The sequence below is a fragment of the Pongo pygmaeus genome, chromosome 1, assembly GCF_028885625.2.
Source record: "Pongo pygmaeus isolate AG05252 chromosome 1, NHGRI_mPonPyg2-v2.0_pri, whole genome shotgun sequence".
NCBI classification, from domain to species: Eukaryota; Metazoa; Chordata; class Mammalia; order Primates; family Hominidae; genus Pongo; species Pongo pygmaeus.
In genome coordinates, this window is record NC_072373.2 from 203,563,691 (window position 1) to 203,588,460 (window position 24,770).

At 43.5% G+C, this 24,770-nt stretch overlaps 1 protein-coding gene across 1 annotated transcript in view; it reads right to left on the reverse strand.

Moving 5' to 3' along the window:
- WDTC1 (WD and tetratricopeptide repeats 1) overlaps nucleotides 1-24,770 on the reverse strand; it is a 73,162-nt gene that overhangs the window by 12,772 nt on the left and 35,620 nt on the right. Inside the window, exons 4-9 of the mRNA XM_054498840.2 lie at nucleotides 11,465-11,511; nucleotides 10,302-10,413; nucleotides 5,910-6,097; nucleotides 3,115-3,297; nucleotides 1,376-1,470; nucleotides 863-978 (exon numbers count right to left, since the gene is read on the reverse strand). Coding sequence (XP_054354815.1) covers nucleotides 863-978; nucleotides 1,376-1,470; nucleotides 3,115-3,297; nucleotides 5,910-6,097; nucleotides 10,302-10,413; nucleotides 11,465-11,511 — 741 coding nt within the window. The remainder of the gene's footprint in view (nucleotides 1-862; nucleotides 979-1,375; nucleotides 1,471-3,114; nucleotides 3,298-5,909; nucleotides 6,098-10,301; nucleotides 10,414-11,464; nucleotides 11,512-24,770) is intronic.

Genomic DNA, 24,770 nt, shown 5'->3' on the forward strand with positions numbered 1-24,770 from the left:
AAAAAAAAAAAAAGAAAAGAAAGAAAAAAAAAACACGTCACATGTTTAAAAAGATGAAGAAGTCCTCAAAGGTCACAAAGCCAAATGTCTCATTTTATATTACTAGCACTACTCCTGAGCTTTTCATGATTCCTTGGACAGGTCCAGGAATATCTGGCTTATCCTCACCTATTCTGCATCCTGTTTCATTTGTACATATTTGGGCCTTGCCTTGTAATGTCATTAACTGTTTCATTTGTCATGTCTCCCATCAGCCTGGGGATGGATCATATTTCCCACTTGTCTCTCTTATATTTATAATAATGCTAGTCCCAGAGTAAGTGCTCAGTGTTGGTAGAGTAAATAAATGTATGCAAGGCTTACTAAATATCCCGAGAGCACACAAACAGAAGGTTTAGCAACCTGCCAGTATCAAAGAACACTTCCCAAAGCTGGCACTAACCCACAGCTTGCTCTGAGCTGTATGCTCTGAGCCCCAGGGATTTCCTCCTAGGAAAATAGCAGATGAGGAAACTGAGGCTCAGAAAAATAAAGAGATTTGCTCAAAGTCACAGTAAACAGCTGCTAAACAGCAGGCCAGCATGTGAACAGAAGTCTGTCAATTCCAAAGCCTATATTCTTAACCAAAATGTCATACTATCATACTTCTGTCTACTTCATTAAGAAAAAATGAAATAAAAAGACTGAGCTAGGACATCTCTCTGGGAACTCCAATGATGCCACATCACCACACATTTCAATGTAACATCATTTACCATAAGGCTGTTGCATCTTGTCTGCCTCAGCAGTGAACTTAAGGTACATGCCCCTGGCTGCTGGGCATGGAATGGTGATGGGGCAGAACCACCTTATGTGTACATACCTGTTCCCCACCCATGTTGACTAGTAGCTCTGTGCCATTGGGGCTGAAGGTCACATAGGTGGCAACCAACACTCTCAAACGGTTGTTGTAGTCAGGAAGCTTCACTGGCAGGTGACCTGCAGGGAACAGCCCAGTCATAGTAGTGTCCCAGTCCCCTTCAAAGGGGCATGAGATTGTGTGAAATCAGTCATATCAAAAATGATACCAATCAACTTTAGCATAAAAGCAGCTACAAGTGTTGAGCCCTTACTATATGCACTGGGCTAGCTGCTTCATATATTTTATCTCATTTAGTCATTATAACCCCATTTTACTTAACCTTGATGAGTTTCTTTTCTGTAATTTGCTGAAGGTGACATAGCTTGTCAATGGCAGAGTTGGGATTAAAACTCAGGTCTGTCTGACTCTAAAACCCTTGCTCTTGACCACCATGCCATGCTGTCTCCCTGGACTGCCCCCAAAAGAGTCAGCATCTAGCCGAGAGTTTGGGGCCAGAGCTGTGCTGAGCACTACCTGCTACGTAATACTGGGCTGCACCGTCCGGAAGGGGTTTCTGCCGGTCACAGAAGGTGTGCACACCCGCTGAAGGGCTCTGCTTCATACTCTTTCTGGTGGGAAGGAAAATCATATAGGTTAAAGTCACAGCACTGCCCCTGGCTAGACCAGACCACACTCACTAGAAGAAAGCTTACATTTGTATCTGAGAGATACAGGAGGTATTTTTCTTCCTTACCTAAGCAATCCCAAAGGCCCACCAACTAGACAATTACAGACATATACATTACAGTGCTTTACCAAGTAGGTCCTATAAGCTGTCTGGGTCTTCATGACCACCTTATCTTTCCCATTTTACAAACAAGCAAGCTAAGGTTCAAGACCCGCTCCAAGCCATGCAGTGTGTGAGGCACAGCAGTGGTCACCAAGCCCATGAATGAAAATAAACAGGCGACATTCCTGCATCCATCCCAAGAATCATGGAAAGCCCAGGCTGGAGAGACAACTCAGGTCTGAGAGTGCTGTGGGGGTTCTGAGTGTTATAAGAACTAGCAGGAAATATTATATACAGTGATTTCTTTGAGAAAGACACTGTAAGAGATTTATATAAGAAATTATAAGAAGAAATAAATATAAGGAAATTATAAGGAATTTATATAAGAGATTATGGGTAATTTATACTTTTCTTTTTTTTTTTTTTTATTGAGACTGAGTCTTGCTCTGTCGCCCAGGCTGGAGTGCAGTGGCAGGATCTCCACTCACTACAAGCTCCGCCTCCCGGGTTCATGCCATTCTCCTGCCTCAGCCTCCCCAGTAGCTGGGACTACAGGCGCTCGCCACCATGCCCGGCTAATTTTTTGTATTTTTAGTAGAGACGGGGTTTCACCGTGTTAGCCAGGATGGTCTTGATCTCTTGACCTCATGATCCGCCCGCCTCAGCCTCCCAAAGTGCTGGGATTACAGGCGTGAGCCACCGCGCCCGGCCTAATTTATACTTTTCATATTTTTCAACATAAGCAAGGATTAAGTTTTTTAAAAATCACAAAATTGAAGAAAGTCCATTTCATAAAGAAGTGGCCAGGCTGGGTGTGGTGGCTGATGTCTGTAATCCCAACACTTTGGGAGGCCGAGGTGGGCAGATCACCTGAGGTTAGGAGTTCAAGACTAGCCTGGTCAACATGGTGAAACCCCGTCTTTACTAATAATACAAAAATTAGTCAGGTGTGGTGGCAGGTGCCTGTAATCCCAGCTACTTGGGAGGCTGAAGCAGGACAACAGCTTGAACCCGGGAGGCAGAGGTTGCAGTGAGCTGAGATTGTGCCACTGTGCTCCAACATGGTGACAGAGCAAGACTCTGTCTCAAAAAAAAAAAAAAAAAAAAAGTAAAAAATAAATAAATAAATAAATAAATAAAAGAAGGGGCCAGGCACAGTGGCTCATGCTTGTAGTCCCAGCACTTTGGGAGGTCGAGGTGGGAAGATTGCTTTAGCTCAGGAGTTTGAGACCAGCCTGGGCAACATGGAAAGACCCTGCCTCTACAAAAAAATTAAAAAATTAGCCAAGCGAGGTGGCGTGTGACTGCAGTCTCAGCTACTTGAGAGGCTGAGATGGAAGGATCGCTTGAGCCGGGGAGGTGGAGGTTGAGGCTGCAGTGAGCTGTGATAGAAGAAGAGGGCATGGCAATGGCAGTGAGGGAAAGGGGCAGCAGGTTCTCCGGGGACTTACTCACAGGAGACAGGAGGCTGAACTATTCATACCTGTGGTTATGGATCATGCGGATGTCATAAAGCCTCACGAAGGGCCCGCTGGCCCCAACTGCCAGGCAGTTGTTGTCCTGGGGGTTGACGGTGAGGCACTTGGCCTCCACCAGCTGGCCACAGTACTCTGTCAGGTCAATCAGCACCTCCGAGTGTTTGCTGTTCTCTCGAAGGTCATACTGGCTGTGAGAGAGGACAGAGTTAGGGAATTGGGGCTTGGGGTCCTTGCGAGGAAGGCGGGGGAAAAGACAAGTTCTTGTTATGCAAGAGGATTGGGAGGGACTTTGGACCTGTTTCTAAATAAGAATGTCAAAAACAACTCCCATTTCTTGAGTGCCCACAGTGTGCCAGGTACCTGTAGTAGGCTTCTCACACATTCTATTTCATTCTACTAGAACTCCTAAGGTGGATACTACTGTACATATTCTACAGATGTCAGTATTATTGCTACTATTATACTACTACTGATTACCAACACTTAGTGAAAATGTGCTTTATGTCCAGTATTGCCCCTTAATTAATTCCTAACGTCATCCCTAGGTATCATTAGAATACTGAGATTCAAAGATGTTGAATAACCTGACTGAGATGACACTGCTAGTAAGTGCAGAGCTGGGGAAACTTTCTGAGACTGCATCTTAAACACTGCTCCACTCCTACCTAATTTAGTTTCTTTCATGAAACAAGGTATGGAGGTGACAGAAAAGAGAATCTGCAGATCATCTAAGAGCTATCTAGATATACCATGGGCCAAGGCAAGCCTAAAAGTCTCATCCACGCAGTAAAGGTAATGCCAAAAAGTCTACCAAACAGCAGCAAACTCCCACCGCTCCAGACGGGGAAACTTTGTGCTGCCAATACACAGGTATCCTCAGAGAGTGGTGGGTAGGGGGGACATCACCTATATGCTCACCCCTCTTGCCTAGACATCTGTTATCACCTCTTTGCTGTTCACCTTGTCTTTCTAAGCCATCTTCACCAGGCTGCTCTTCCTAAAATATTATTTTACATCACTCTCCTGCTCAAAAAATTGCAGATTCCTCAATACTTTTAGCACAAGTTTACTTTTACCAAACTCCTCAGTCTGGTTTTCAAGACTCAATTTCACATCTCTCTCCAACCTTATTCCTCAGTTTTCTAAATGTGGGTCAATTATAACTACAGAATTCTTTATCCTGCACATGCCATGTTTATTTCTGCCTTTGCAAACTCTGCTCAAGCTGGGGAATACACTCTGCTTTTCCTTGCCCATCCAAATCCTGTCTGTTCTGGAAGGCCCAGCTTATGTTCACCTTCTGCTAGGACACCTTCTCTGACTGTGCCTATGCCTAAACACTTAGGATCCTACCCGATGTGCTAGACGCTCAGCTTCTACCAGCTGGCCCTGGCAAAATCTGGTCAGCCAAGGTCAAAAAGTGCTACACAGAGTTGGACCTGCCACTGACCAAGTGCATTCTGTAGTCTGAGGTTCAGGGATGCAGTGACTTATCCCAGTCAAATACTGAGTGAGAGAGCTAGGATTTGACCCCAGGTCTGTCTGACTTCATTGCCTTGCTCTTGACTATGTTATAATTTATGTATGACTTAGATATTCCTCATCTGTAAAAGGAAAGAGGGCACAAAGTCCTACAGGAACTCAAGGGAGACAGATTAAAGCAGGCTGCGGAGATGAGAAGAAGTTCTAAGGTCATATCTGAAGGAGTTAAAGAAGAGCAACAACACCATTTTAGAATGAAGGGAAGTAGAGGCAAACGTGTAACAATGCAGGGCACTGGAAAAGGGGACAGTCCATTTTACCATTTCTGGCTGGCTTGCCCCTCCCAGGTACATAGCCAGTGACCAACTCTTCAAGAGAAATGTATCAAGTGGCTCTATGTGCCAGGCGCTGTGCTGGGCTCTAGGGACACAACCAAAAACAACATAGACATGGAGTTGTTCTAAGACAGTTTACTTTTACTATTTAGTGAGGATACAGACAAAAAAGTAAACCGATAAGTAAAAATAAAATAAGGCCAGGTGTGGTAGCTCACACCAGTAATCCTAGCACTGTGGGAGGCCGAGGAGGGAGGATCACTTGAGCCCAGGAGTTCGAGACCTGCCTGGGCAACACAGAGAAACCCTATCTCTACAAAAGAAATTAGAAAAATTAGCCAAGCATGGTGGAGTGTGTCTGTAGTCCCAGATATTCAGGAGGCTGAGGTGGGAGAATCACCTGAGCCCAGGAAGTCAAGGCTGCCGTGAGCCATGATCACGCCACTGCACTCCAACCTCGGCAATAGAATGGAGTGAGACCCTGTCTCAAAAAATAAATTAATTAATAAAAATAAAGTAACTACAGGTGGCAATTAGAGTTACAGAGGATATAATTGTTAAAACAAGCAATAACGTCTGTCTACTTTAGACAGGATGGTCAGAGAAGGTGCTTCTGAAGAGGTAACTCAAGCTGATCTCCTTAGGATAAGAAAGAGTCTGACATGGGAAGAGCTGGGGACAGAGAATCTCAAGTAGAGGAAAGAGTAACGTGAATGCCCAGAGGCAGTAGAGACCCTGGACACCTGAGGTGGTGAGAAAAAGCTTGTGGGCCTAGAGGTAGTGCAAAAGAGGGCAAAGAGGGAGGAAGGTGAGGGCGGAGTAAGCAAATGTTCCCAGTGGAGTCTGTACACAGACAACTGCCCTGGGCAGACAAAGGAGGTTAGATCTCTGCTGGAGGGAAACAGCTAGGTCTGCAGAAGGAAACACTATAGGATGATGGGATGGGGGAGCGACAGGCCCCACTAGATGCCCCAGACTCTTACCGGATAAGCCCATCCTCAGCAGCACTCCAGAATGTGTTGGGCCACATGGGCGCTGTGGCGATGCGCTTCACCCGGTTTGTGTGGTCTCCAAACATGTGGATGGTCTCCTTTACCGTCAGGTCGTGCACATGCACCTTAGAGTCGGCTGCCCCCGTGATCAAGATGCGGTCCCCAGCGTGAGGCAAGAACTATTTAGGAGAAATGGAGGAAGGGGTGGGTGGTGAGAGTAGAAATGGCCACGGAAGGAGGCTAGCCTGGATGTCTGCACCCTTTTCTCTCCATGTCAGATAAAGAGAATGAGCCCATGCAGGCTGGGCGCGGTGGCTCATGCCTGTAATCCCAGCTGCTCAGCAGGCTGAGGCAGGAAAATCCCTTGAACCTGGGAGGCAGAGGCTACAGGAAGGCAGAGGCTGCAGTGAGCTGAGATTGTGCCACTGTACTCCAGCCTGGGCAACAGAGCGAGATTGTCTCAAAAAAAAAACAAACAAAAAAAACAAAACAAACCCTTGAGGTTCAGCAGTAATATACAGCAAGATTGTGTTTAAGCCCAAGTCTGTCTGACTCCCACATGCCCTACTTGCCTCATGATGACTACTTAGTAACCTAGAGATTAAGTAATAAATTAGTCCTGAAGTGAAAAAGACTTTGAGTGTTTTAAGGGAATGGGTGTGTGTGGTTGTTTTTTTTTTTTTTTTTTGAGACAGAGTCTTGCTCTGTCACCCAGGCTGGAGTGCAGTGGTGCAATCTCGGTTCACTGCAACTTCCACCTCCCAGGTTCAAGCGATTCTCCTGTGTCAGCCTCCTGAGTAGCTGGGATTACAGGTGTGCACCACCATGCCCAGCTAATTTTTGTATTTTTAGTAGAGACAGGGTTTCACCATGTTGGCCAGGCTGGTCTCGAACTCCTGACCTCAGGTGATCCACCTGCCTAGGCCTCCCAAAGTGCTGGGATTGTAGGCATGAGCCAGAATGCCCTGTTGGGAATGAGTGTTTTAAATTAGTTTCACTGCTTCTGAAAAACAATCTGGTAATAGTAACAAAGATTAAAAACAATTTCTATCTTTTGACTCAAAACTTCCACTTCCAAGAAATAATCCAGGCCAGGCATGGTGGGTCACGCCTGTAATCCCAGCACTTTGGGAGGCCGAGGCTTGCAGGTCACAAGGTCAGGAGATCCAGACCATCCTGGCTAACACGGTGAACCCCCGTCTCTACTAAAAATACAAAAAAAATTAGCTGGGCGTGCGCCTGTAGTCCCAGCTACTCGGGAGGCTGAGGCAGGAGAATGGCGTGAACCTGGGAGGCGGAGCTTGCAGTGAGCCGAGATCGCGCCACTGCACTCCAGCCTGGGCAACAGAGCGAGACTCCGTTTCAAAAAAAAAAAAAAAAAAAAGGAAAATAATCCAAAAAGAAAAAAGGGGCCTGGTCAGAAATGCTTGGATGCCTCTTATAATAGCAAATATTGGAAACAGCTCAAATGTTGGACCATAGGGAAGGGCTGAGCATCAAGAGGATACATCTCTATGCAGTATTTATTTAAAAAAAAACAAAACAAAACACAGGCCAGGTGCTGTGGCTCACACCTGTAATCTCAACACTTTGGGAGGCCGAGGTGGGTGGATCACCTGAGGTCAGGAGTTTGAGACCACTCTGGCCAACATGGTGAAACCCCGTCTTTACTACAAAAAAAAATTAGCCGGATGTGGTGCTGTGCACCTGTAATCCCAGCTGCTCAGAAGGTTGAAGCAGGAGAATCACTTGAACCCGGAAGGTGGAGGTTGCAGTGAGCTGAGATGGCATCACTGCACTCCAGACTGGGTGACAGCAAACAAGACTCCATCTCAAAAAAAAAAAACAACAAAAAACCACCATCCTGATAAAGGCAAGAACAAAATGCTCCAGATGACATCTGATAAGAAAAAAACAGCTGCAACCATAGCTTCAAATAATGAAAAAAGAAAGTATGCAGTTCTGGGCTGGGCACTGTGGCTCACACCTGTAATCCCAGCACTTTGGGAGGCGGAGGCAGGTGGATCACCTGAGGTTGGTAAGACCAGCCTTACCAACATGGAGAAACCCTGTCTCTACTAAAAATACAAAAAATTAGCCGGGTGTGGTGGCGTATGCCTGTAGTCCTAGCTACTCGGCGGTGAGCCGAGATCTTGCCACTGCACTCCAGCCTGGGCAACAAGAGCGAGACTCTGTCTCAAAAAAAAAAAAAAAAAAAAAAAAAAAAAAAAAAAAAAAGGAAAGAAAAAAGAAAGAAAGAAAGAAAGAAAGTATGTAGCTCTATCACATAACTTTGAGGATGAAAAATATTTGAGAGTGGTGTTGAATTCTCGTGTGAGTTCAAAAAATTGAAATATCTTTTTTTTTTAATTTAAAAGTTCCTCCCCACAACAAGGCTGAGTGGTAGTGTTGGGGAAGGGGCAATGTCCTACACTGAAACAGCTGATGTCCCACTTGACTTTAAATGTTCACAAACAGCAACAATTCACTCTTTCCACATAGGCTTCTCTAAGGGCTCATTAGAACAAGGTCTAGCCAGGCACCGTGGCTCACGCCTGTAATCCCAACACTTTGGGAGGCTGAGGTGGGTGGATAACCTGAGGTCAGGAGTTTGAAACTGGCCTGGCCAACATGGTGAAACCCTATCTCTACTAAAAATACAAAAATTTGCCAGGCGTGGTGGTGCACACCTGTAATCCCAGCTACTCAGGAGGCTGAGGCACAAGAATTGCTTGAACCCAGAGGCGGAGGTGGCAGTGAGCCAAGATTGTGCCAACTGCACTCCAGCCTGGGCGACATTCAGAGTAAGACTCAGCCTCAAAAAAAAAAAAAAAGAACAAGGTCTAGATGAAATAAACATGATTTAATTATTTTAGGGACAACCAGTAGTCTTTAATCCTGTCTAGAGACAGCATACACTCAATGCACAGCAGAAATAAACTGGGGAGCCCTTGTCATGATCTTGTGGCTGCTGCCACATGCATCGCACACCATAGTCACCACCAGGGGGAGCGCATGAGTTAAATAAATATACATCTGCAGTGTTTCCACTACCTAAAGAAAGAAGAATTCCTTTTTGGGTTTTTTTTTTTTTTTTTTTTTTTTAATAGAAGAGGAGGCTGAGAGTCAGCATGTAAGTGCCTTTCCCAAGGTCTTACCGTTAGGGAGTATCAAGACTATTAAGAAATTCTGGTGTTAGAACTCAATGTCTTGTGCTCTGATGCTAAACTAATGGCTTAGGTCCCCTTCCCCAGGCCTAACTGTACAGACTAAAATTGGACCTAAACTCTTTGCAGGGGCAGAAAGCAGTTTCCGTTAGTCATGTAAGAGGTAAATCTTCATTGTTCTGTCTCTAAAGGTGAGAATCACAGCTTGAGGAGAAAAAAGCGTTTAGGAAAACAAGTAGGTTTGGAGCTATCATCTTGTTCAGGTATCTTGTAATTCCTCTTGATATTAATTAGGAAAACATTTCTTAGAATAGTGAGACTTTCCGAAGGACAACTTCATTCTCACATCTATCCATTATAGAATCTCAGAGCTGGGAAGGCCCTTCCTTGCAGGCCATTTCTTCCAACTTTAAACCTTGGAGATAAAGCACCTGGCGAGTGGACAAGTGCAGAGACAGGACATTTACTCATCTCCTCCAGGGGCCCATTCTACATTTTTCAAAGAGCTCTACGCATTAGACAGTTCTTTCTTTCCTCAGGCCCACATTTAATTCTGTGGACTTATAGCCACTAGTCCTAGGTCTGTTTTCCGCAACAAAAAAAAAATGTCTCATGTCATTTCCAGGGCTTCAACAGAGCTTCAAAGGTCTGAAGACACTTTAAGTCCCCTTCTCACCTCTCCTCAGCTCAACTCTCCTCCTCCAACAAATCAAAATATTCATTTCCTATGAAGGGGTAGAACAGATAAAAAGCACTAGGCACATACTTTATTTTTATCAATTATCTCATTGAACTGTCACAACCCTGTAGAATGTTATTTCCTTTTTAAAAAATTAATTTGTTTACAAATCTGGGAGATTTTCCTTCGCTGCTTCCTTTTTAAAGATGAGCAAACAGGCTCAGACAGGTCAGGTGATTTGCCCAAGAAGCAGATAAGGGAGTCAAACCCAGGTATACCTGCTCTCTAAGTTCATGTTCAGAACCATACCCCCACCACTACCATTCACATAAAGATAAATTCATCTAGAATTGGCCGCTTAGCTCTAAAAGAGGAAGAAGAACATGGAAGAGAAATGAGGTTTCAGGAATCACCAACAGATAGTTAGATCATAAGGTTGTCTGTGACCCTAGGCGGTATATGGGACACACACATACCAACATGGCATGGCCACAGCCCAGTCACTCTTGTGCTTGCTCTGTAGCTTGTCCTGCTCACCTTGACAGAGAAGATATTTGCGGTGTGTCCCGTGTGCATGGAGAGCAGCTTCTTGTGGTGCAGCGGGTCCCACACAATCGTGTGCTGGTCATCAGAACCAGAGGCCAGCAAGCTGAAAGCAGAGTGAGGGATTGTGATCTCTCCTCAAATTCCTAAGCTCCCTTTCCCCATCCCATGTTCTGTTTACAAGGAGTTAGGTTACAGAATTTGAAGAACAGTAAATGTCACAGAATTTAAGGTTGCCTTGTAAACAGCTGATTCTCTTCTATTTTGTCCTAAGACATTTCCATTATTCTTTTGTTTTTTTGAAATGGAGTCTCGCTCTGTCCCCCAGGCTGGAGTGCAGTGGCGCGATCTCGGCTCACTGCAAGCTCCACCTCCCAGGTTCACGCCATTCTCCTGCCTCAGCCTCCCGAGTAGCTGGGACTACAGGTGCCCGCCACCACACCTGGCTAATTTTTTGTTTTTTTGTAGAGACGGGATTTCACCATGTTAGGCAGGATGGTCTCAATCTCCTGACCTCGTGATCCACCCACCTCGGCCTCCCAAAGTGCTAGGATTACAGGCGTGAGCCACTACACCCGGCCAAGAAATTTCCATTATTCTTAAACACATTGGCTTATTAAAAAAACAGGGTTTTGGGCCGGGCGCGGTGGTTCATGCCTGTAATACTAGCACTTTGGGAGGCTGAGGCGGGTGGATTACCTGAGCTCAGGAGTTTGAGACCAGCCTGGGCAACATGGCAAGACCTCGTCTCTACTAAAAATACAAAAAATTAGCCAGGCATGGTGGCGTGTGCCTGTAGTCCCAGTTACTTGGGAGGCTGATTAAGGAGAATCGCTTGAACCTGAAAGACGGAGGTTGCAGTGAGCCAAGATCACGCCATTGCACTCCAGCCTGGGTGACAGAGCGAGACTCTGTCTCTAAAACAAAACAAAACAAAACAAAACAGGGTTTGGATGGTCATCCAACTTTCCATCTATCTGAGATTAATTGTTTAATTGTGTTGAAAATTACGGGCTAAGCTGAAGAACAGCAGAAAGCAGCAGTCTCTTTTCATCTGGGTCCACTCTTTTCCTTGGATCCACTCAGGAGGAGCCTTCTTGTTCCACCCTCCTCACTTCCTTCCCCAGCACCCTTCAGGTGCTCTAGCTCATACTTACTCTCCTTTCTCATTCCATTCCAGACAGTTGACACATCCTGAGTGACCCTGGGGGAGCAAATGAAAAGAGACAGGAAGAGAGTTGGTTAGGGGTTCTCCTGGGGAACTCAACACCAAGAAGTGGAACTGAACAGGTAAACCAGTCTTTCCATTTTCAATATTTTCCAAGTGCATGTGAGTGGCCAGAGTGGACTTAAACTGACTAGTGTCTTACAATATATAAAGTACTTTCATATTCATGATCTCACTTGATACTGGGCAATTCTGAGCCATAAAGGACAGGTTTCATTGATCCCGTTTTGCAGAAAAGTAAACTGAAGTTCAGACAGTAGGAAGCAGTAAAAGTGAGATCCAAACACATTTCTGCTTTTACCATTAGAAGGAGTACGTCAGCCAGGCACAGAGGCTCACACCTGTAATCCTAGTGCTTTGGGAGGCTGCCCAATGTGCTTTGGGCAGATTGCTTGAGCTCAGGAGTTGGAATCAACCTGGGCAACATGGCGAAACCCCATCTCTACAAAAAATACAAAAATTAGTTGGGTGTGGTGGCATGTGCCTGTAGTCCAAGCTACTTGGGAGGCTGAGGTTGGGAGGATGACTTGAGCCTGGGAGGTGGAGGCTGGAGTGAGCTGAGATCGCACCGCTGCACTCCAGCCTGGGCAACAGAGCCAGACCGTGTCTCAAACAAAACAAAACAAAAACAGAAAAAGAGATATGTCTGAAACAGTACCTTCAAGGGACATCCTCTCAGTCACAGAAAATTTGCCAGGAAACATTCAATCCAAGGACAGCCAATTAACTAGAAGGCTAATCTTTTATTCACCCCGCATTTTTTTTTTTTTTTTTTTTTTTTTTTTTGAGACAGAGTCAGGCTGGAGTGCAGTGGCACAATCTCGGCTCACTGCAACCTCCGCCTCCCGGGTTCACGCCATTCTCCTGCCTCAGCCTCCTGAGTGGCTGAGACTACAGGTGCCTGCCAACACGCCCGGCTAATTTTTTGTATTTTTAGTAGAGACAGGCGTTTCACCATGTTAGCCAGGATGGTCTCGATCTCCTGACCTCGTGATCTGCCCACCTCGGCCTCCCAAAGTGCTAGGATTACAGGCAAGCCACCGCGCCCAGCCTCACCCAGCATATTATTCATCAAGCACCTACTGCATGCCAGGTACTGTTCAGATGCTGGGGGTACAGGAGTATAAAAAACTCCTTGGATCTTCCAGAGCTTAATTCAAATAGGTAGAGCCTGGTGCAGTAAGGTAAATTAGGTCACAGTCTTTATCTTGGGGATTTGAAAAAAAAGAGAGAGAGACTCTGTCTCAAAAAAAAAAAAAATAATAAAATAAAAATAAGAAAAAGAAAAAGGAGAGAGATACCAAACAAACCCAGAAAAAAACAGGAATGTCAGGCTTTAGGAACAGGCTTAAAGGATCTTTGAGAACATTTTCTGACTTTCAGGCAAAGCCTGTGATCCAGTTTGTGTAGCTACACATAAAGACCCTCTCTTAACTACAACCCAGTGAGATTCATCATATACACATTTAACGTACCTGCTGACTTCAGGCCTAAACCCTTGTGTAATGAGGCTCAACCTAAAGGGTCAATGTCAAAGAGCATGAAAGTTACAGATATTTAATGAAGCCTCCACAAAAAATGCCAACTAGGAAAGACAGGAAGCAGACAGCCAAGTGCTTCTCTCTAACTTCTTTAAAAACAGCATGAATGAGTCTGAACAAGCAAGATTTAGATTAAAATCCAGCAAAATTAACAGAACACTTACTAAATGCCAGGGTAGATGCTAAGCTTTCACTTTTGTCAATTTATTTAAGCTTCACAATACACATACTTATTACCATGTATTAAGGTTATGTAGGTGCAATATTTTAACAGAATGGAGTAAGTTCTGACAGCAAATAAAACTTTAAAAAATTCCTCACTCACTCTCCATTGACTTAATGATATGTTGTCTTAAAGTCAGAATGATTTGAATATCCAGACATTTCCATAAAGTCTTTTCTTTTGTTCCTTCTTTAATCTAGCTCAATGTTTTCTCAAATTTTAGTGTGCCTAGGAATTACTTATATGGAGTAGTAATAATTATAAGAATAAGTAAACTTAGCTTACTATGTCAGGCCCTGTCCTAAGTACGTCACATAATTACCCTTGAAAATCCATTAAGTTGTCCATAAAATACAACAAATATTGTTTTATGTGTACAAGCTGTATTTCCTTGAGCAAGTTCTTTAACCTCTGTGTCTCAGGCTCTACATCAGTAAAAAAGATAATAATTGTAGATAGCCTCATAGGGTTGTTGTGGGAAACGAACAGTATTTGTAAAGCACTTTGAGTGGTTACTTTGATAGCTGAGTGGCAGAATCAGAAATAAAATCCAAATATGTCTTTTCCATTGCACCAAGAGAGTTCAAGACTTACAGCATAGGCTGGGCATGGTGGCTCACACCAGTAATCTCAGCACTTTGGGAGGCTAGGCAGGAGGATTGCTTGAGCCCAGGAGTTGGAGACTAGTCTGGGTAACATAGTGAGATGCTAGCTCTACAAAAATTTAAAAAATTAGCCAGGTGTGGTGGTGTGCGCCTGTAGTCCCAGCTACTGGGGAGGCTAAGGTGGGAGGATCACTTGAATCCGGGAGGTGGAGGCTACAGTGAGCCATGATCATGTCACTGCACTCCAGCCTGGGCAACAGAGCAAGGCTCTGTCTCACAAAAACAAAAAAAAATCCCAAGAAAGAAAAAATGTAAGCACAGCCCAGTGTGAACTATATTGGAGAAAGAAAAATCCTCCTAAAAGTCATGAAAAGGAGCGATCATATTTCTGGTCGGGCTCCAGCGATCCTCCCACCTCAGCCTCTTGAGTAGCTAGCTGGGACTAGAGATGCATGCCACCACACCTGGTTAATTTTTGTATTTTTTGTAGAGATGGGGTTTCACCATGTTGACCAGGCTGGCTGGATTCGAACTCCTGGGCTCAAGTGATCTGCCTGCCTCAGCCTCTCAAAGTGCTGGGATTATAGGTGTGAGCCACTGTGTCTGGCCTTAATTCAATCTTTTAACAATTATTCAAGTACCTATTATATACTAGGCATTCTTACACATGCAAAGGTTGTTGTGGAAATTAAGAGAACTCTAGTAGGGTAAGAGAGAAAATAAACAAACATACAAATCAGTAAGACGAATTCAGATGGTGCTAAGTGTGATGAATATACGTTATTTATTTTTATTTTTTGAGACAGTGTATTACTGTGTCACCCAGGCTGGAGTGCAGTGGCGCAATCTCAGCTCACTGCAACGTCTGCCTCCCAGGTTCAAGTAATTCTCTGCCTCAGTCTCTCAAGTAGCTGGGGTTACAGGCGCGCATCACTGCGCCTGGCTAATTTTTGTATTTTTAGTAGAGACGGGGTTTTGCCATGTTGGCCAGGCTGGTCTCGAACTCCTGACCTCAGGTGATTCACCCATCTTGGCCTCCCAAGGTGCTGGGATTACAGGCATGAGCCACCACGCCTGGCCTGGGTATACTTTAGACATAGTGGTCAGGGAAAGCCACTCTGAGGAATTAATATTTGAGGTGAAATCTCAATGCTGAGAAGTAGCAAGTTACACAAAGATGTGAAGGAAAAGCATTTCAGGCATATGGAAGAACGAGTATAAAAATAACAGGCCTGATAATGCCAAAGAAACAGAATGAAAGCCAATGTGGTTAGAGCATAGTGATGAAGGGGACAGAGTAAGATGAGCAAGATGGGCTCAGGGAGGTGAGCAGAGGCCAGATCCTAAGGGTGTTTTACAGGTCATAGCAAAAAGCTTCATGGGGCCAGGAATTGTGTTGGTCTTATTCACTGCTATATTCTTTTCCCAGTGTCTAGAACATTTCTGTCATATAGTAGGCATTCAATATTTGCTTGAAAATATGACTGAATTAATGAATAGTTCCTAGTTCTGCCCTCTGGTACTTCAATGCATGAGTTTACTCCATCATCTAAAGCAGAGGTCAGCAATCTTTTCTGTAAAGGCTCAGATAGTAAATATTTTAGGTCTTGCAGGCCATATGGTCTATATCACTACTACTCAATTCTACCACTGAATCACTAGAGCAAACATAAGCAATACATAAGTGAGTATGCTGTGTTCCAATAAAACTTTACTTATAAAAACAGGTGGCAATAAATTTGAATTTAAAGCTCATATGGACCAGGTGTGGTGGCTCACGCCTATAATCCCAGCACTTTGGGAGGCTGAGTTGGGCTGATCATTTGAGGTCAGGGGTTTGAGACCAGCCTGGCCAACATGGTGAAACCCCATCTCTACTAAAACACAAAAAAAATTAGCCAGGTGTCATCATGCATGCCTGTAATCCCAGCTACACAGGAGGCTGAGGCAGGAGAATTGCTTGAAACCAGGAAGCGGAGGTTGCGGTGAGCCAAGATCATGCCACTGCACTCCAGCCTGGGCGACAGAGTGAGACTCTGCCTCAAAAAAATTTTTTCAAATTAAAATAAAATAAAGCTCATATGGAAATACCAGAGACCCAGAATAGACAAAACAATCTTGAAAAATGAACAAAGTTGAAAGACTCATACCTCCCAATTTTATAACTTACTACAACGCTACAGCAATCAAAACAGTGTGGTACTGGCATAAGAACAGACATTTAGATCAATGGACTAGAGTTGAGAGTTGATAAATACATCCTTAAATTTATAGTCAATTGATTTCTGATAAAAGTATCAAGACAGGCTGGGAACAGAGGCTTGCACCTATAATCCCAGCTATTTGGGAGACTAAGACAGGAGGATCACTTGAGACTAAGAGTTTGAGAACAGCCTGTGCAACACAGCCAGACTCCGTCTCTTAAAAAAAAAAAAAAAGAGTGTCAAGCAATTAAGTAGAAGGAAAGAATAGTCTTTTCAGCACATTGTGCCGGGACAAGTGGATGTCCACATGTAAAAGAATGAAGTTGGATCCCTACCTCACACCATACATAAAAATTAATTCAAATGGATCAAAGACCTACATATAAAATCTAAAACTATAAAACTCTTAGAAGAAAACACAGGTGTATATATTCATGACCTTGGATTAGGCAATGTTTTTTAAGACACAACACCAAAAGCACCAGCAACAAAAGAAAAAAAGTTTAGTTGGGCATGGTGGTGTGTGCCTGCAGTCCCAGCTACTCAAGAGGCTGAGATGGGAGGATTGATTGAGCCTTGGAGGGTAAGGCTGCAGCAAGCCATGACTGTGCCACTGCACTCCAGTGAGCGTTACAGAGAGAGATCCCATATCAATTAAAAAAAAAGATAAAACATAAATTGAATTTCATTAAAATTAAAACTTTTATGCAAAGTCACCATTAAAAAATGAAAAGACAACACACAAAGGAAAAGAAACAAAATTTCAAATCATACATATCTTATAACTCAACAACAAAAAAGGGCAACCCAATTAAAAAATGAGTGAAGGATCTGAATAGACATTTCTCCAAAGAAAATACACAAATCTGACAACAAGCACATGAAAACATGGTCAACATCATTAGTCATTAGGGAAAAGAAAATCAAAACCACAATGAGATACCACTTCACATCCACCAGGAGGGCTATAATAAAAAAATTTTTTTCTTTTCTTTTTTTTTTTTTTGAGACGAAATCTCGCTCTGTCACCCAGGCTGGAGTGCAGTGGCGCAATCTCGGCTCACTGCAACCTCCGCCTCCTGGGTTCAAGCAATTCTCCTGCCTCAGCCTCCCAAGTAGCTGGGACTACAGGTGTGTGCCACCACGCCTGGCTAAGTTTTGTATTTTTAGTAGAGATGGGGTTTCACTGTGTTAGCCAGCATGGTCTCGATCTCCTGACCTCGTGATCTGCCTGCTTCGGCCTCCCAAAGTGCTGGGATTATAGGCATGAGCCACCACACCTGGCCTATAATAAAAAATATTGATAATAAGAAGTGTTGGCAAGGATGCAGACAAATTGGAACCCTCACACATTTCTGTTGGGAATGTAAAATGGTGGTACCACTTTGGAAAACAGTTTGGCAGTTCCTCAAAAAAGTTAAACACTGAGTTATCATATGACCCATCAATTCCACCCTTGGGTATATACCAAGAAAAGTGAAGAAAACATGTCCACACAAAAACTGGTACATGAATGTTCATAGCAGCATTATTTATAATAGCCAAAAAATAGAAACAACCACATGTTCCACCAACTGATGAATGGATAGACAGAATGTGGTATATCCAAATGATGGAATGCGATTTGGCCGCAAAAAAGAAAAGTACAGATTCATACTATAACATAGATGAATCTTAAAAGCGTTATGCTAAAAAGCCACACACTTTATAATTTCATTTACGTGAAATGTTCAGAATAGGAAAATCCATTGCAACAGAAAATAGATTAGTGTTTTCTGGGGTAGGGCCAGTATGGCAGAAGGAAGTGACTGCTAAGATGGGTAAGAGGTTCCTTTTTGGGGTGATGAAAACATCCTGGAATTAGATAGCAGGGATGGTTGCAAAACTTTGTGAATATAGTTTGTGAACAGTCAAAACCACTCAATTAAATAAAATAACAAACGAGCAAACAGGCGACTTTCTGGATTTGGCCCACTGGCCACAAATAGCTGATCCGGATTTAAAGGACAGTCCTCACGAAAGGAAATCTCTCACAAAATCAGATCCCCACTCCATCTTTTTCTTTCTTTCTTTCTTCCTTCCTTCCTTCTTTCTTTCTTTCTTTCCCTCCCTCCCTCCCTCCCTTCCTTTCTTTCTTTTTTTTGAGACAGAATCTCACTCTGTCGCCCAGGTTAGAGTGCAGTAGTGCAATCTCGGCTCACTGCAACCTCCGCCTCCTGGGTTCAAGCAATTCTCCTGCCTCAGCCTCCCGAGTAGCTGGGATTACGGGTGCCTGCCATCATGCTTGGCTAATTTTTCGTATTTTTAGTAGAGAAGGGGTTTCACCATGTTGGCCAGGCTGGCATCTTTTTCTTTAAACATGACTGTTTAATGAACTTGGTATCTAGTTTACTTCTCTAAAATGGTATTACCTTAAAAAGCTCTGACAAGCCTTTGTTAGAATAAGGTTACACTATGCCCATGGAACTGCTCTGGTCTACCAAAGCTATTCACAAAGGAAATCAATCTAGTTTCATATGACTTGTTTCCATAAATTCATAATTTGAATGTATGCTAAAATGATATAAGAAACAAAATGGAACAAGCAAGCAGGCCAGATTGTAAAGGTGAGATAGATACATAATGTTTGCAATTGTTTAAGGATAATATGAAGAAAACTAATAAAGCAAGAGAATAAATCCGCCAAGCCAGGAACTATCTATTAAGCCATTTTTAAAACAGACACATGGTTGAGGTGGAAAGGATATGAACTCTGGAGCCAGATAAGCCTGATACAAATCTTTTAAATCTTATTTCTACCACTTATATGACCTTAGAAATGCTGAGTTTTACTCTGATTTGTAAAGTGAGATTCCTTTCTTCTTCTCTCTACCATGTGTCTAATACTGTGCCAAGAAATCCCACAAGTGAATGAAATAGCAGGAATCAAAGTGTGATCACAACTTCCAAGGTGATCTTGGAAGATCCCTGGTAATATATACAAAATGAAAGCAAGCAACTCCCCAAAAAAGTGAGGACTGCAGGCCATGGCTGGAATCCCAGGATATTTGGTTCTTGTCCAGTTGTGACAATAAAACTCATGAGATGAGCTGGCACATGTAACTAAAGAGGGATGTGGAATGCTCAGCAAAAATGTCCAAGGAAAGTGGAAAACTGATTGGGTCTTATATACTAGAACGGCTTAAATTAATCCTCATTAATTTAAATTTAAATTGTTTAATCTCAACCTCCCTTCTGGCTCTCTTACTTGGTTGCTGCCACTACAACAGTTCTTTTGTATTTTATTTTACTTTTAAAAAATATTTTATGGAGATGAGGTCTTGCTGTGTTGCCCAGGCTGTTCTCAAACTCCTGGCCTCAAATGATTCTCCTGACTGCCAAAGTGCTGGGATTATAGGCATGAGCCACTGTGCCCCAACCAGTTCTTTGTATTTTCTTTCCTTTTTTCTTTATCTCTCTCTCTCTTTTTTTAAGACAGTGTCTCCTTCCGTTGCCCAGGCTGGAGTAAGTGGTATGATCATGGCTCACTGCAGCCTCAACCCCCTACGCTCAAGCAATCCTCCCATGTTAGACTACCTAGTAGCTGGGAGTACGGGCACACACCACCACACCTGGTTAATCTTTGTATTTTTTTGTAGAGATGAGGTCTTGTTATGTTGCCCAGGCTGGTCACAACTCTGGGCTCAAGTGATCCTCCCACCTCAGCCTCCAAAGTGATAGGATTACAGGCGTGAGCCACTATGCTCAGCCCTTTGTATTTTCCCAATGAACAATTTAAACTTTCTATTTTGAAACAATTTCAAACATAAAAAGTTTACAAGAATAGTATAAGAATGCCCATATATACGTTTTACCTAATTGATAAATTAAATAATCTTTTTCCCTCTCCCTCCCTCTCCTCTCTCTCTTTCTACACACGCACGCACACAGACACACACACACACACACACGTGTAAAGTACTTTTTTTTCTGAACCATTTGAGAAATCAGTTGTAGACTTCAGGACCCCTTAACTACTTCAGTGTATAATTCTTAAGAACATTGGTCATTCTTTTATTTAACCAGCGCATATTTATCAAAATCAGAAAATTTAACACTGATACAATACTGTTGTCTAACATATAGTCCATATTCAAATTTCACTAACTGTCCAATAATGTCCATTTTATTTTCCTCATTCAGAATCCAATCCAGGATCACACACTGCATTTGGTTTATGTTTTCTTAATGTCATTAAGAAAATTAGTCACTGGCTGGGCACGGTGGCTCACGCCTGTAATCCCAACACTTTGGGAGGCTAAGGCAGGCAGATCACAAGGTCAGGAGATCAAGACCATCCTGGCTAACATGGTGAAACCTTGTCTCTACTAAAAATAGAAAAAATTAGCTGGGCGTGCTGGCGGGCGCCTGTAGTCCCAGCTACTCGGTAGGCTGAGGCAGGAGAATGGCGTGAACCTGGGAGGCAGAGGTTGCAGTGAGCTGAGATCGTGCCTATGCACTCCAGCCGGGCCGACAGAGCGAGACTCCATCTCAAAAAAAAAAAAAAAAAAAAAAAGAAAAAGAAAATTAGTCATTTTCTCTGTTTTTTTTTAATCTGAGACAGTTCCTCAGCCCTTTTTTGTTTCCTATGACACTGAAATTTTTGAAGACTATATCAACTTTTGCCCTGTCCCAGGACTAGAATTAGTTATTTCTCCAAGGATCCCTGCTTCCTTTTAATAGAGAATGGTATTTAGAAACTAGTAACCCATAATTACTATGGTATCACTGCTTCTAAATTACCTTTGCGTGGACAGAGCTGGAAATAATAGATAAATACAAATTTCTATATATGTAGTTTATTTTTATTTTTTTTAGAGACAAGGTCTCACTCTGTTGCCCAGGCTGGGGTGTAACGGCGCAATCATAGCTCACTGCCACCTTGACCTCCTGGGCTCAAGTGATTCCCCTGCCTCAACCTCCTGAGTAGCTAGAAATACAGACATGTGTAACCATGCCCAGCTATTTTTTATTTGTGGAGATAGGGATCTCACTATGTTACTCAGGCTGGTCTCCAACTCCTGGCCTCAAGCTATACGTGTTTTTAAAATCATGAGTTTATATTGAAACAGGCTAATTCCAATCCAGTACCTCAGAGTTCTTCCTCGTCTTTCCCTATTCCATATTTGAATTTCTCTTCTACAGTGAGAACTCTGGCTCCCAACAATATTGACTTCTTTATTCAATTCTGTAACATACACAAAGTAGTTACAGAATTGCTACAGCAATACTACTACAAATGACAAATCTACTAAGTAGAGCTCAAGATTTCTTTGAAGTTCATTTTATCTTTACACTGAAAATATATACAAAGTATCATGTTAAAAAATTGGCTGGGCATGGTGGCTCACACCTCATCCCAGCACTGTGGGAGTACTTGGGAGGCCAAGGCGGGATCACTTGAGCCCAGGAGTTTGAGACCAGCCTGGGCAACACAGCAAAACCTTGTCTCTACTAAAAAAAATTTTTTTTTTTTTAAGACAGAGTTTCACTCTTGTTGCCCAGGCTGGAGTGCAATGGCGCGATCTCAGCTCAACACAACCTCTGCCTGCCAGGTTCAAGCGATTCTCCTGCCTCAGCCTCCCAAGCAGCTGGGATTACAGGCGTGCACCACCTCGCACGGCTAATTTTTGTATTTTTAGTAGAGACGGGGTTTCACCACATTGGCCAGGCTGGTCTCGAACTCCCAACCTCAGGTGATCCGCCCGCCTCGGCCTCCCAAAGTGCTGGGATTACAGGAGTGAGCCACCATGCCTGGCCTATTTTTTATTCAAAAAAAAAAAAAAAAACTTTTAGGCCGGGCACAGTGGCTTATGCCTGTAATCCCAGCACTTTGGGAGGCTGAGGCGGGCGGATCACCTGAGACTGGGAGTTCGAGATCAGCCTGACCAACATGGAGAAACCCCGTCTCTACTAAAAATACAAAAATCACCGGGCATGGTAGCACACGCCTGTAATCCCAGCTGCTTGGGAGGCTGAGGCAGGAGAATCACTTGAACCCAGGAGGCGGAGGTTGTGGTGAGATGAGATCGTGCCATTGCACTCCAGCCTGGGCAACAGAGTGAGACTCCATCTCAAATAAAATAACATAACATAACATAACATAAAACATAACATAACATAAAATTAAAATAAAATAAAATAAAATACAAAAAGTAAATTACATGAGTTAGTTGGCATCCCACTTCCCAACTTTGTTGATTTAATTTTATTTTTTGAAAACGTAAAGTCTCAACATGGTTCTAAAAGTAAACAGGCATGGTGGCTCGCACCTGTAATCCCAACATCTTGGGAGGCTGTGGCAGGCAGGTCACTTGAGGCCAGGAATTTGAGACCAGCCTAGCAAACATGGTGAAACCTTGTCTCTACTCAAAATACAAAAATTAGCTGGGCATGGTGGCAGATGCCTGTCATCCCAGCTACTCAGGAGGTTGAGGCACATGAATTGCTTGAACCCAGGAGGCAGAGGTTGCAGTGAGCCAAGATCATGCCACTGCACTCTAGCCTGGGCAACAGAGACAGGCTCTGTCTCAAAATAAAAATAAAATAAATAAAAGTAAAAACTACAAAAAGGTCCACAGAAGAGTTACTCACCTTTCTCTACCCTTCTACCTTATACCTCCCACCCGCTGGAGTGACCAATTTCATTAGTTTCTCCTTATCCATCCTGTGCTTCTGTTTACAAAAACCATACAGATGCATATATCAATTCTTATTCTCCCTCCTTTGTTACACCAAAATTGGCAAAAATTATATTAAAATGGCCCTCAAGCATATGGAATATATATTAAACTTCATTCATAAGAGAAATGTAACTTAAAACTATACTGAGACACTTTTCACTAGTTAGAATGATAAAAAAAATTCAAAAGCTCAACCACACGGTCTACTGATGAGTTATGGAGAAACAGGCACATTCATGCATTGCCAGTGGGAAGACAAAATGGTGCAACTCCCATGCTGAAGAATTTGGCAACATCTGTTTTTTGTTTGTTCTTTTGTTTGTTTGTTTTTGAGATAGGATCTTACTCTGTTTCCTAGGCTGTTTTATTATTTTAATTTTTAATTTTTTGAGGGAGAGTCGCTCTGTTGCCCAGGCTGGAGTGCAGTGGCACAATCTTGGCTCACCGCAACCTCCACATCCTCCCAGGCTCAAGCGATTGTTGTGCCTCAGGCTCCCAAGTAGCTGGGACCACAGGGGTGTGTCACCACCCCTGGCTAATTTTTGTATTTTTAGTAGAGGTGGGGTTTCACCATGTTAGCCAGGCTGGTCTCGAACTCCTGAGCTCAAGTAATCCGCCTGCCTTGGCCCCCCAAATTGCTGGGATTACAGCACTTGCCCTAATTATACCTCTTAAATGTCTCTCAAATCCACTGACTTCTCTCCATCCAAATTACTGTTATTTTAGTTCAGGTAACCCATCACCTCTTCCTGAATCACTGTCATAACCTCTTAACTGGTTCTGCCTGTCTCCAGTTTAAACACCTGCAATCTATTCTTCATTTTGAAGCCAACATTAATTTTTTAAAAAGCATAACTCTGCCCAGGCATGGTGGCTCATGTCTGTAATCCCAGCACTTTGCGAGGCCAAGGTGGGTGGACTACAAGAGCCTAGGGGTTCAAAACCAGCCTGGGCAACACGGTAAAACCCTATTTCTAACTAGCTGGGCATGGTGGTGCATGTCTGTAGTCCCAGCTACTCAGGAGGCTGAGGTAGGAGGATCACCCAAAGCCCAGGAGGTCAAGGCTATCGTGAGCCACGATCGCACCACTGCACTCCAGCCTGGGTGACAGAGCAAGACCCTGTCTCAAAAACAACAACAACAACAACAACAAAAAAGGCCGGGCGCGGTGGCTCATGCCTGTAATCCCACCACTTTGGGAGGCCGAGGCGGGCGGATCACAAGGTCAGGCGTTCAAGACCAGCCTGGCCAATATGGTGAAACGTCGTCTTTACTAAAAATACAAAAATTAGCCAGGAGTGGTGGTGCACACCTGTAGTCCCAGCTACTCAGGAGGCTGAGGCAGAATTCCTTGAACCCAGGAGGCGGAGGTTACAGTAAGCCGAGATTGTGCCACTGCACTCCAGCCTGGGTGACAGAGCAATTCCATCTCAAAAAACAAAACAAAACAAAACAAAACAAAAAAACTCTGATCATGTCGCTCTTATGGTCAAAACCATTCAAGGACTCTCCATTGTCCACAGTCTTCCACGTACCTTACAACATCCTTCATTACAAATAGCCCATCCACACTTACCTCACCAACCTCATTTCTCATCCCTCTTCCACTTGGACTTTGTGACTAATTGTTCTCTTGAACTGAGTATTCTCTATTCTCTCTCTCTATTCTCTCTTGCCACACTCATATGTTAGCCTAACATATTTACTGTTTTGTACTTTTTTTTTTTTTTGAGGCAGTCCCACTCTGTTGTCCAAGTTGGAGTGCAGTGGTGTGATCATGGCTCACTGCAGCCTCAACCTCCTGGGCTCAAGCGATCCTACTGCTTCAGCCTCCCAAGTAGCTGGGACTATAGGCATGTGCCTCCACACCTGGCTGATTTTTTTTTGGAGAAACAAGGCCTCCTTATGTTACCCAGGCTGGTCTTGAACTCCTTTCAGG